This window comes from Haliotis rubra, unplaced genomic scaffold, assembly GCF_003918875.1.
Source record: "Haliotis rubra isolate DU_JTF1 unplaced genomic scaffold, ASM391887v1 Scf1256, whole genome shotgun sequence".
Taxonomy (NCBI): Eukaryota; Metazoa; Mollusca; class Gastropoda; order Lepetellida; family Haliotidae; genus Haliotis; species Haliotis rubra.
This window is the reverse complement of record NW_025765177.1, coordinates 80,842-94,261: the sequence shown is the minus strand read 5'-3', so window position 1 is coordinate 94,261 and position 13,420 is coordinate 80,842. Positions and strand designations below refer to the sequence as shown.

The window sequence follows — 13,420 nt, the reverse complement described above, 5'->3', positions numbered from 1 at the left end:
AATCACCGTTAAGATTACAGCTATAGACCTTGACCTCAAATGACCGAATTATTTACACCAATCAACGTCGTTCTAAGTAAGCAACGGTGGAACGTCATTGACCTTCTCAAAATGGCTGCCACAGGTGCGAGTGGGCAAACTTCCAATAGTGTGTCAAATATTTTCGAAAGTTTAAGCTACGGACCGGCACCAGAAGCTGACAATGTCGCAAAGGTGATGTATTTTCTTTGTTGCGCTAAGAATTAAACTTAACTGAAAGTGGTATTCTGTTCAACGCAAGCCGGTCTTAAACTAGGCCGTCAATCAACTTAGCCTTAGGCCCAGCTCGATTATCACCAAACTGCTGATTTGTCGGATCTGTTAATTGGTTGTTTGACCTTGATTCTGTAAGGTTATCATCGAGTTTGCACTGTAAATATCTCATTAATATAAATGCATATTTTCAAAGTTTTCAACTTTTCAAGTGACTGTTACAGTGCCTCTCATGCATTGTATTGTTGACAGGAAAAGAGTGCAAAGGCCATATCCATGTTAGGAACTGAAGTCCAATAAGTGGGGCACATCTCTCTGTAAGGCAAAGCTACTCGTATCAAGCTTGCTGAACACGGAGTTGTTTACCCAATAAATATTTCAATTCAAGGGCAGATTATGTCCTAAGTATCCCAGGTCAGTTCATGTCATTTCGTATCATGGTAGCTTTGTTGCTTCAATTCAGTTCAAGATTTGCTTACATTCAGAAAGTGGTCATATGTTATATTTGGGATTAAACTTAAGGTCAGCTGTTTAACCCATACAGCCACCGCGTCTTCCACAAAAATGGAAGTCAGACAACTGGTAGTGGACATTGCGTACCCCTCTATGTATTCATAGCTTTCAGCCGTGGGAGCCGTGCCAATTTACACTTATCAGAGGGGTACACAAATTCCACAGTCCAGACTATCAGTTGTCTGACTTCCATTATTGTGAAAGCCACGGTGGCTGAGCAAGTAAAGGTAATATGAGCATGAATCGACGGGGATGAATAGGATTTTATTCTCTTTTGGAGGTGATTTGTTTGTTTTGTTATCACCAAGATCACTATTACTATCAGATTAACCTCAACTATAACCTTCCTTTCTCATAATGGTCAGTAATGAAACATGTTTATTCTCTGAATGCATCAGTGGTGGCTACAATGATTTTCTCTTACAGGCCTGGCTGGATGACCATAAGAGAGAATTCGGACATTTCATCAATGGAAAGTGGCACAAACCGGAGGGACGCAAATATTACCAAACAAAGTCCCCTGCAACAGGTAGTGTAAACAATTTAAAAATCTGAAAGCTAGTGTATGTAGAGTTTAGACGAAGGCAGCTCAGAAAGCTTCATGATAAAGTTCACAAAGAATCACATGCACTGAAGTAGAGTTATGTATGCTGAGGTACAGATAAACCTGTGTATCTGCGTAAATTATGCAAATATTTATGTGAAAACTCAATTTCTATTAAGTCTATTGCATACAAGTACGCTTGCATTTTTGTAAATACTCAATAAATGTGATCTTACATGCGTACCCACAAAAATGTCAAATCTTAGCTTGCGTGCCGATGGATAGATAAAATAACTGAGGTATATTGAGAGATTCTATTTCAGGACATGAACTTGGCAACTTGCAGTATTTCTTATCGTTTCTCATATTACAGATCAAATATAAATAACAAACACTAACATTTAAACTTTATTACATTTTCAAAATTAATGGAAAATGGCAAAATACCCAATTGAGTTTGAGTGAGGTGAGTACAATTTATTTGGTTGCTCAAAAACAAATATAGGATACCCAATTGAGATGAACACAAGTGAGTACATAACTCAATGACCCCAAAAGTTATCTGTAGCTCTGTTTATGTATTTGTATTTCCAGGTGAGACCTTGGCTTCAACAATCCAGGGTGAGGAAGCAGATGTTGAATGTGCTGTTCGTGCAGCCAGAAATGCACTGGATGACTGGCGGGATGCACCCCCTCATGTGAGGGCCAGACATCTGTACAGGTAGAGCTCAGCTTTTACTTTAGTTCTAGGACTTGTAGGATAGGGTTGCAGTGTATGAAATAGTTTCCAAATTTTGCTAGCCAGTCGGGCTAGCTATGCCTGAAAGTTACAAGCCCACAAAATAATTTGCTAGCTTGAAATTTGAATGTAGAAACTAAGGGAAAGCTTACAAAAATAGATAAGAATAAGAGACATGTATTGACACAGGTTTTGTTATTAAGCTGCTAATATGATGAACATTTTTATCAGGCCATAATCTTGCATGATTTAAAAGTGCATTACAACTTAACAAGTCGGAGAAAGTGATATATTTACAAAATGACCCCATGAAAATCCACTAGCCAGTCTGGCCAGTGAGTGGAGATTTACTGGCCTGACTGGATTTTTACTAGCCACAGGCTAGGGGGCCAGTGGCTATTTCGCACACTTGGGTTGACACAGGAGTAGTGTGATAAATTGTGATATTAGGGAGCATTTTGTTCACATACACATTTGCATATACATTTGTGTTTTGCAGATTTTTCTTTTAGTCACTTCAAGAGACATTAGACTGGAGACAAAAATATAAGTAATATCAGGGTTAACTTGAGGTTAATTATTTGTATAGTAACAAAATTAGCAAAGTGAATGTGTCTAGGTGGAGGACAAGAGTTAATGTATTAACAGTAAAATGCAGGACTGGAGGCCGTGTTTTAACAACAGAGTATTCTGTTAGTAACACTCTTATGATAATGTTTGTTCCTTCTTTACAGCATAGCCCGGCATGTCCAGAAACATCAGCGTCTACTGAGTGTGATGGAGGCAATGGATAATGGCAAACCCATCCGGGAGACGAGAGATGCAGACATCCCAACCGTAGTGCGTCACTTCTACCACCATGCTGGCTGGGCACAGCTGATGCCAACAGAGATGAAAGGATGGAAACCTGTTGGTGAGCATGACGAACCTGTTACAATTCTAGCTCACTAATATAGCCAATTTGTATTGATATATACAATTTGTATATGTGATTTCAGGGCATTGGATAGCCTAACCAAGCGATATTTTTGAAGTTTATGGTCCCATAAATGGAATAAGAATTATGCCTTTCCACTGCACAATTTTCTGATTGATCAAAGGGTTTGCGTTATTGTGGTGAGCGATGTACCTGATTTTCATTTTGTAGTCTGACAGTTTGTTAAATGATTAAATAAGCAATCTTTAAAGTGAGTGAGTTTAGTTTTAGGCCGCTTTTAACAATATTCAAGTAATGTCACAGCGGGGGACACCAGAAATGGGCTTTTCACATTGTACCCATGTGGGGAATCAAACCCTGATCTTCAGCATGAAGAGCGAACACATTAACCACTGGGCTACCCCACCGCTACATTGAAGAACGAACTGAGAAGTGATTTTATATTATGGAAGTATAAACATAGCAAAGCAGAGAATTAATGGATCATTCTCTTTCTTTCACATGTCATTTCTGCATTGCCTGTATTCTGTAAATATTGAGCTAATTTGTTGTGCGAGTGCTGACTAAGGTGTGTTTTACCAACAGGTGTTGTTGCTGGTATTGTGCCGTGGAACTTTCCTCTGATGTTGCTTACATGGAAGGTGTGTCCTGCCCTCGCCATGGGCAACACTGTCATCTTGAAACCTGCCACTTTCACTCGCCTCACAGCGCTGCTGTTCGCTGAGATATGTGCCGAGGCAGGGTTGCCTCCTGGTGTCTTCAACGTTGTGACAGGGGGGTGGAGCTTTTGGCAGCAAGTTGGCGTGTCACTCTGATGTAGACAAAGTAGCATTTACTGGATCAACAGAGGTATGTTGAAGAAAGTTATCTGTATTTGTTGTACCATTTTCTTCTCTTACTTGGACTTCCTCTATGGTTTAGTGGATAGAGCAGTTACCCGAAGAGGAAGCAAGGAAGTCTGATCCTTAACCATGTCTTACAAAAATGATTTATAATGTGGTACTTGTTGTTACCTTGCCTCCCAATGGGTATCCATGTTAAACTGCAGACAGTATGGTTTCTCAGTCCGCTGGTACTAATAGATGTGCAACAGGTATATGCATGCTATGAAAATGAAATCGACTTCAATTTGATGTTAAACGTCATTTCATCTGTCACCGTCTTCTCAAAACTACAAACTACCAACATCTACATAAACAGTTGACTTTGTCATGGAGAGGATCTTATTGTCACCCCAAATTTTTCAACAAGACGCTTATCTTTGTTTCATGTAAACTTATAATGATGATTATGTTACTGGCAAGGATTTTAGGATATAACATATTGCATGATCAAGTTTTGTTGGTCTTTGTCAGCCTGTAGTAAGTTGGGGATGCTGTTAGCATTCGTTCTGTCAGGAAGGTTTTATCTTATGTGCTGTGTGGAACTGAACAAAGTGTACACATATTATTGTTAAGAGAAAACAACATTTCGGCATGTATGTGTATACCATCATCAAGCTTGTTGTGTATAACAAAAAACTTGTTTGAAAGGACTGTGAGCTACCTGAAACTGACTCTCTTTAAAGTCATTATATGATTTGTAGCTGTTGTGAGGGGGAATGTTATCAACATTAAGTCTTGAAAGGTTTTTTATGGGCCTCTTTACCAATTCACAATTTCCTCTTCAGGTTGGACAGATTCTGCGTCATGTTACAGCTGGGAGCGGCAAGAAGCTGTCGCTCGAGTTAGGAGGGAAATCTCCTGTTGTTGTGTTTGAGTCAGCTGATCTGGACTCGGGCAGTCGAGGGTATTGTCGATGCCATCTGGTTCAACCAGGGACAGGTGAGTAGTGTAGCACTCCAGATTCAGGTTGACCCATGTGTTACATCACCAGGAAGTAGATGCTACAATTGTTGTTTAGAGCTTCAACCATGTGCTGTCTAGATTAGACACAGGTGCATCTGTTTTGAGAAACAATAAAATATGTGCAAGTAGCTCCACACACACTTGGTATACTGTGCCACAGATCTACTGAATTCCTGAGATAGGCCTTTCTTACACATCGGTGGAAGAGAGACTGATCTGAGATAGCTGGTGTTAATGACCTAAAGTCCAATTAGGACAGGATACTTTCCGGATCGTAATTCATTTCTAAGTTATTCTATGCCGGAGTCAAATTCATGTACGCCTTTGGCTATGTCAGAGTATTTATTGAATATTTTTTTTATGTTATTTGTTTTTAATTATCATCATAACCTTTTTGATTTTGAATGACTTCATTACCATTGTGCGGTATATTAATGCTCTACCTTGGTCATGATTGTTGACAAACTATTGATATATTTGGTGTGTAGGAAAAAGATTATTCTGCCTGTCATTTGCCTTTCGGTTCATTAGATAATTGATATCAGATAGACACTTGTGTCATAGTCTCTATATCTGTTCTAATCTTTCAAGAAATACCCACGGGTTGACCTTTCAATGCCTCCTGTTTATGAGGAAGTGATTATTTGTACTGGTATAACTGAAATACTGTTCAGAGCAGCACTAAACCAATCTCAGTCTGACATTCCTTTTAAAGATGCTTTTGTAACAGCCAGTAACACAGTGTGTAATTGTGATCTCAAGTTGCATTGTTTGCAATATATTTCAGGTGTGCAGTGCAGGATCAAGACTGCTGGCCCAGGAGTCTATCTATGACAAGTTGATTCAGAAACTGAAAGACAGACTGACTCACTTCCGTTTAGGTAACAATCTTGACAAGGCTATTGACATGGGAGCCATCGTGGACGACAGTCAGAAGCGCTCTGTGGAGGAGTTTGTAGAGCAAGCCAAGACCGAAGGGGCTGAGGTGAGAAATATTTCTTCACTCCAGCTTATATCTAATTCCATACCATTATGTTATTTAAATCTTTTTAAATGTACAATGTCTCATAGGTAGGGCTGCTCAATATAACTGGTTTACCGGTATTTACCAGTTCAGACATGAAAACAATACGTATTGCGATACACTGATCAGAAACCCGTATTTTGACATGCTTTCAGAAAACTTCGTAACATTCGGAAATCTTCGGATATTTCCGTTTTTCACACGGAAGTCAAGTTAAGTTTGGTTTGAAGTTGTGTTCTTAATTTTTTAAAGTCTTTCGCACTGTTTTGGATCTGAATGTTTACTCATTAATGACCAGTGATCTCTGATATGTCCTGACCAGGTCAAGTAAAAAATATCAGGGCATTTTTTGAGAGTGGAGAAACTAGTCCAAACTAGAAACCACCATGTTGATGTTAAATTGTTCTTTTCCTTGTTTCATTTGTGCCAAATATTATTTACATTTTCATTTTGTCATTATTAATAGTTTTTATCAAAGCTTAATCAAGCAAGGTGATTTTGTTGTGTTTTGGCTTTATAAGTCAAGCATTAACACGATTATAAGTAGTTTTTGTTAAAGAAAATTCTTGCAATATATTGCAATACATATCGGAATATATGCTTTTGCATCGCAATATATCGCAATATGACAATTCTCTGCAATACCCACCCCTACTCATAGGTCAAATATTGCTGAAGGTTGTACCTCTTATGACACCCTGTAAATGTTTTTTAATATGTATGTTCAACCTGTGACAAGTTAATAAAACATTCTCTCCATCCATCAGAGCTCAATGTGGGATTCATGTCAGTAAGAGAAGGTCCCTAGCAATCTATGCAGGTTGGAGGCAGCTATCAAAGGGGCTGGGTGACCAGACTCTTTGCTTAGTCACTTTCGATCCAGACTTGAATGTTTATAGGTGTCTGTTATATAAACAAGTTTGACAGCCTGGAATTGTGGTAGTGCTCTTTTCGAGCAGAACTCTAAAACTGTTCACTATTTCTTCACCAAACGTGGCACATAGATAGATCTGGTGGTGTACTGGTGCCTTTTGGTAGTTTTGAAATTCTGAATAAAATATTTTTGGCGTTTCCATGGCAACAAGTTTGACTTAGCCTGAAATTGTAGTAGTGCTCTTATCCGGAGCTGAACTCTAAAACTGTTCACTATTTCTTCACCAAACTTGGCACATAGATTGGTCTGGTGGTGTACTTGTGCCTTTTGGTAGTTTTGGAATTCTGAATAAAATATTTTTGGCGTTTCCATGGCAACAAGTTTGACTTAGACTGAAATTTGTGGTTGTGCTCTTTTCTGGAGCAGAACTCTAAAACCGTTCAATGTTTCTTCACCAAACTTGGCACATAGATTGGTCTGGTGGTGTACTGGTGCCTTTTGGTAGTTTTGAAATTCTGAATAAAATATTTTTGGCATTTCATATATAACCAGGATATTGCTGAGTGTGGCATTAAACAATAAAATATCAAGATACCAAGAAGAATGTAACCATGTAGCCTAAGTCCTGCAATAATTGTCTATGCAAAGTTGAATTTCCAGGTTTCAGTAGCATAATATTCGAGACAGGGACTCTAGATTTTGACTGTATCTATAACGGGATAAGATAGTCAAGTAAGTTAATGTTAATGAATGGCACTTACGACAATCTTGTCTAGCTAAGAGAGATTTTCGAGAAGCTCTTATCAAAATGAATGGGACCCAGGTCTCCTACTGTCATTGGTTGTGAAGTGGCACATAAGTGGTAAATATTTATGATCGTGTCAATTTCTCCAACTTTAAAACCCAAATTATTTATTCTGTGATTAGATTTCATCTGTAATTTAAAATAAGTCCATAGCTTTGAGTAGGAAAGTAAAGTGCATTGTTTTGCATACCTGCATTCCTAATTAGTCCGTCATGCTCCAGGTGTACCAGGCCAGTGCATGTGTACCTGCAAGGGGATGCTTCTATCCCCCAACTCTCATCACCAATGTCCAGACAGTGTCCAGGGTGGTTGTGGAGGAGGTGAGTAGCAGAATGTACATATCATGTACATATTTTGATTTCATATGAACATACACTTTACCACCACCAACATATACAGGTCATAAGAGGTGACTCAATGGATTGGATAGTCAGATATGTTGTCTTTGTAGAGTGGGTGTCATCATACTAAACAGTATGGAATGTTGCTCATGATATCAATCACTAGATTGTCTTTTCCAGACACATATTTACTGGCTGCCACCATTGTGATTATATAGTTGGAATATTACTGAATAACACTTTAACAAATTAACATATTCACTTTACGCAGTGTACTGTTGGGCGGGTGGGGTAGTCTAGTGGTGAAAGCGTTGGCTCGTCACGCCGAAGACCCAGGTTCGAATCCCCACATGGGTACAATGAGTAAAACCCATTTCTGGTGTCCCCCGCCGTGATATTGCTGGAATATTGCTAAAAGCGGCTTAAAACCAAACTCAGTCAGTCAGTCAGTGTACTGTTATTAAAACTTGATATGCTATTATGTTTCACATCACTTTAAATTCAAGAAACAGTCTTTTTACAGCTAAGTTTTTCATGCCTTATGTCAAGTTTCTGTGATGACATATCCATAGACTACCCAAAAGTACATGGTAGATAAATTGTAGATTTAAAATGATCTTATGTTAATTTACACTTTGTGTAGATTCTGAAAGACATTATTATCATTTTGACGATAGAATTACAGCTTGATTGTAGGACAATTTGGGTAGAGGGTATGTTGGATGTCAACATGGTAACCATGGTTAAGATGGCCCATGTTCCAGGTGTTTGGGCCAGTGCTGGTAGCAATGCCCTTCCGGACAGCGAAGGAAGCTGTAGCCCTGGCTAACAATACCCGGTATGGCCTGGGAGCCAGTGTGTGGACAGAGAACATCAGTCTAGCCATGGAGGTGGGACTCAGCATCAAGGCCGGCACTGTATGGGTCAACGCCCACAACCTCTTTGATGCTGCGGCTGGCTTCGGGGGCTACAAGCAGAGCGGCTACGGCAGAGATGGAGGCAAAGAGGTGAGCACCACAAAACCAGGTTTACATGTTGGAAGGATATGAAGGCATGACCAATTTGTGGATAAGAGCTTGTTTTTTGTTTGTAAAGACATTGATGTCACACAGTTGGAAATCTCTGTCATGGCATTGTACTGTTTGGTGGTGACAATGCTTAACAGATCAGATGATCAGATCGGTGCATGATACCTTGGCCGTGTGGAAAGTCATAATGTCAACTACTGGTTGGTCCAGACTTGATTATTACCATATTATAGCTGACTGTTGCAGAAACAACAAACAGAGCAATCTTTGACATTGTGTGATTTCACCTTGATTTCATTGCCTGCCATACAGTAGTGTTGAACCGCATTGACAATGTGATGTTTGTATCAGGGCCTGTATGAGTATGCGCCCTGAGTGGCAGGAGCGACCACGCCCAGGCATTGTGCAAGTCAACATGAAGACATTTGGTGCTACAGTTCCAGGTCGGCCCACCATCAATGACATTGACAAGAATGAAATACAGGTCAACGGTGTCAAGATGCCAAGGTATTGTGTTTTGAGAAAAAAGTCTATTGATTTACCTTTGACAGTCCAATTTCAGAGCAGACTCTCAGTAATCTGTACAGGGGTCAAAGGCCTGTACATTGGGTCCGAGGCTGGTACTTTTGGCATGCTACAAGATATATTGATATCATAATATTTGCCTCTTCAAAGCCACTTCAGAAGCATTGACTATGGGGGCCTGGCAATTAAGGGAGACAACTCTGCATTGACAATTACAGGATCACCCTTCACAAATAAAAATCGTTCTATGTCATGTATTTTGCACTTGTTCAGCAACCTATAATAGATACAGATACCAGTATCAGATTCAAGCGAATCAACCACTGACACCTTTAATTTTAATTTTGTTTCTTCTACATTGATAGAATACATATATATTCCAGAGTTTTAGATTTATCATGAGTGAGATTTTGTTACCTGTGTTCTCGTATTTGGCCGTTCCAGCATTGACCGGACATACAAGATGTACTACGGAGGGGCTCAGAAGCGTCCTGATGGCCAGTACACCAGACCCGTGTTGAGCTTGTCTGGGAAGGTCGTTGGCCATGTTGGTGACGGTAACAGGAAGGATATACGGAATGCTGTAGAGGCAGCTCACAAGGCTGCTCCTGGGTGAGTACATATAATAGTGGCAATAATGAGTGGAAGCGGCGCTGGCTAAGTGGGTTAGACAGCTCAATGACAAGGCGGGCGCTGGCTGTGGGTAGAGTACATATAATAGTACATACAATAATGAGAGGAAGCGGCTGCTGGCTAAGTGGGTTAGACAGCTAACTTCCTGTGTACATATAATAGTGGATTAGGTGTCTGACTGTGCTGTGTGCTGGTGATTAGGTGTCTGACTCAGAGAGTGTGGGTTCGATTCCCAGATGGAACTCAACCCAACAAAAGTTCTTTACTGAGAAAGTGTAATCCCAAATATAACATATGTTATTAATGATGGGCAACTTGAAACTCCACACTGGGACACGCTTGAATTGAATGAGATTATTGCACCAGTTCAATGGATCAGGGTGCATTCTTAATACATTCTCAGCTCTTAGGGAGTGTACAATCCAAGATGTCTGTCAGGTGCCAGGTATGGAATGTTTGAATGGTGTTAGAAGTTAAATGCATAATGGGGAAAATTTGATGTCAACTCTGTGTGTTATGAGGACATGACATTTTCCCCCATCAGGTGCTTTCATTTTGCCAGGAAGGGGTTAGTCAATATATAAAGGCCTATATTGTGTCACTCAGTGGATATCAGCCGTATTGTACCAGCCCTTGTGTGTAAGTCAGTGTATCCTATATAATCCATGTAGTGTGAGTCCGTGCATCCATGTAGTGTGTGTCAGTGTGTTGGTATGTACATGTTGCCAGGTGGGGGAAGCGTGCAGCACACAACCGAGCACAGATCGTGTACTATATGGCGGAGAACCTGGAAGTGCGGAGGGATGAGATCGCTCAGAGGATCTGTGCCATGACAGGTCAGCCTCTGGACGCTGGCCGACAGGAAGTGGACCTGGCTGTACAAAGGCTGTTCTACTGGGGGGCATACTGTGACAAGTATGGGGGAGCCGTCCAGGTGAGTCCGTCACTGTCATCAGGGCTAGATGAAGTGTCACGTTTCTCCACCTGATATCTGTGTACATAATAGTGGACCAGCTATGAGTCATGCTGTGATAGTTTGTGGTATAATGTATGTAACTATGTATGTATATATACGCAGTCTGTGTCTTCCTCTTGCACATTAAATTTATTATGGTTCAGTAAGCTAGACCTTTAATGTCCATAGATTAAGGATAAAGTCAGAAAATACCTTCAAAAGATATGTTTGGTTAAGTGGATAACTACGTTTTGGGTTAACATTATCTGTGGAATATTTTCCTGCATATATGATGTATGTGTATTGTATGTACTTTAAGGCAGTAGCTTCCGTTATAACTTTGTGTGTGTATCTTAGGTAGGTTTTATCTCAAGTTCATTCAATGCTGTCTGGGAACATGATATCCTGTGAATCATTGGACTGTTGTCATGAGATATTGGACAGAGATAAAGAAACAAGTCGTTGAAACTGTTCCTCATCTTTTCCCCAGGAGACAACCCTGTATGGAGCTACTGTCAAGATTCACGAACCTGTGGGAGTTATTGGTATAGCGTGTCCGGATGAGTATCCACTACTAGGCTTTGTCTCTCTCTTTGCTCCTGCTGTGATCCGAGGAAACGCTGTTGTCGTTGTCCCGAGCGAGAAACATCCGCTTGTAGCCCTTGACTTGTACCAGGTGGGTACCTTCGTGCTCTTGTCATTGTAGTTGGTTTGTTGTTTAACACTGCACTCAGCTATATTACAGCTATATGGCGGCAGTCTGTAAATAATCGGGTCTGGACCAGACAATCCAGTGATCAACAGCATGAGCATCGATCTACACAATTGGGATACAATGACATGTGTCAACCAAGTCAGCGAACCTGACCACCCGATCCCGTTAGTCGCCTCTTACAACAAGCATGGGTTACTGAAGATCAATTCTAACCTGGATCTTCACGGGTGCGCATGCTCTTGTCAAGGATGTATGGTGCATGTAAGCACAGGAAATTGTAGCTGTTCACATACAGAAAGAATTGACTTTTCCCTTACTCGACCTTTGGCATGTCACTGTAATTTACACCATTGGCAGAAAACAACAGTCACTCAATCCTTACTGAATGAGTCTGAAGTTTGAATTGCGTTGTGAATTGTGAATGTGTTGATTTACATCATTGACGACATTACTGTTGCAGGTGTTTGACACATCTGACCTCCCTGGCGGCGTGGTGAACATCATCACCGGTGACCGTAACCATCTCACCAAATACCTCGCTGAGCATCAGGACGTCCAGGCCATGTGGTACTTCGGCTGTGCAGAAGGTTCAAAGTTTGTGGAGTATGCTTCTGCTGACAACATAAAGCGAACATGGGTCAACTACGGCATCAGTCGCAACTGGTCCGACACAGAGGCAGGACAAGGGGAGGAGTTTCTGTTTCACTCCATACAGGTCAAGAATATATGGATACCCATGGGAGACATCTTCGCCAATTAGACTCGCTATTGCAGGAAGTATTCGCCGACCAGCTGCCAGTAGTTGTGGATGTTATGGTGGGTGCTGGTCACGTGACCGGTCCACAGATGTGTTAACTAATGAGTGGTGCTGAACTAACCAATGTCGAAGCGGTTCCTGGGCTGGCATTTCAGGGACAACTTGCTGGCTGTTTGAATATTGTCACAATGTGATACAAATTGTGGAATTGAAAATGTGAAGTCCATCGTACTTCATGGATTTGTATACACTATATTTGATTTTTATACACTATCTTCCTCCATTTGTGAATGAATACCCTTGCTATGTAGTGTAGTCACTATTTTTGACCAGTAGATTAGTTCATGGGTTGGTAAAAAATAGTGACTCTCATGAAATAGTCAAACAGTGACTTTTCAGGTTGCATCACAAACACATCAACATTTCTCAATTGACGAAGTGTGTAAGGTGATATATAACTGTGCATCTGCCTGCTCTACATACAACTTCAGTGTCAGGCAGCAGTATTGTTCGCACCACGTCTGTGTATGGCCGAACGTGATGTTGCTGGAATATTGCTAAAAGCGGCGTAAAACCGAACTCAGTCAGTCAGTCTGTGTATGGTTTCAGCCTCAATTGACTTCTTTTATGAAGAGACTCATTTCATTTACAAAAAAGATGTTTATCACTGCAGTTGAAGGCATTCTCTCTTAAGGAAGAAATTATAATAATTGATATCCAAATCACCTAGTATCCATCGACTGGTGCTCACTGGCACTATGACTAAGTTAAAAACAAATATAAACACACATTCCTGAAAGTCTATTGGAATGCTGACCGGAAGAGGTGGTTTGTAAGGAGAGACTTGAATATGGTGTGTACAAACCTGTGAAGTATTGAAGATGAATGTTGTGTGGCTGTTGTAATGAGTGGAAACAGAACACTTGTCTGA

At 40.5% G+C, this 13,420-nt stretch overlaps 1 protein-coding gene across 1 annotated transcript; it reads left to right on the top strand.

Moving 5' to 3' along the window:
* Positions 1-108: 108 nt before the first annotated feature.
* On the top strand, positions 109-13,063 carry LOC124266422 (aldehyde dehydrogenase family 16 member A1-like). The gene is given in 17 exon segments (XM_046701231.1): positions 109-213; positions 1,192-1,294; positions 1,904-2,030; positions 2,783-2,961; positions 3,571-3,758; positions 3,760-3,834; positions 4,655-4,762; positions 4,764-4,808; positions 5,620-5,817; positions 7,757-7,855; positions 8,641-8,883; positions 9,256-9,269; positions 9,271-9,411; positions 9,874-10,041; positions 10,792-10,996; positions 11,508-11,693; positions 12,193-13,063. Coding segments are annotated over 17 exon segments (2,481 nt in total). The 5' UTR covers positions 109-111; the 3' UTR covers positions 12,493-13,063.
* Positions 13,064-13,420: the final 357 nt, after the last annotated feature.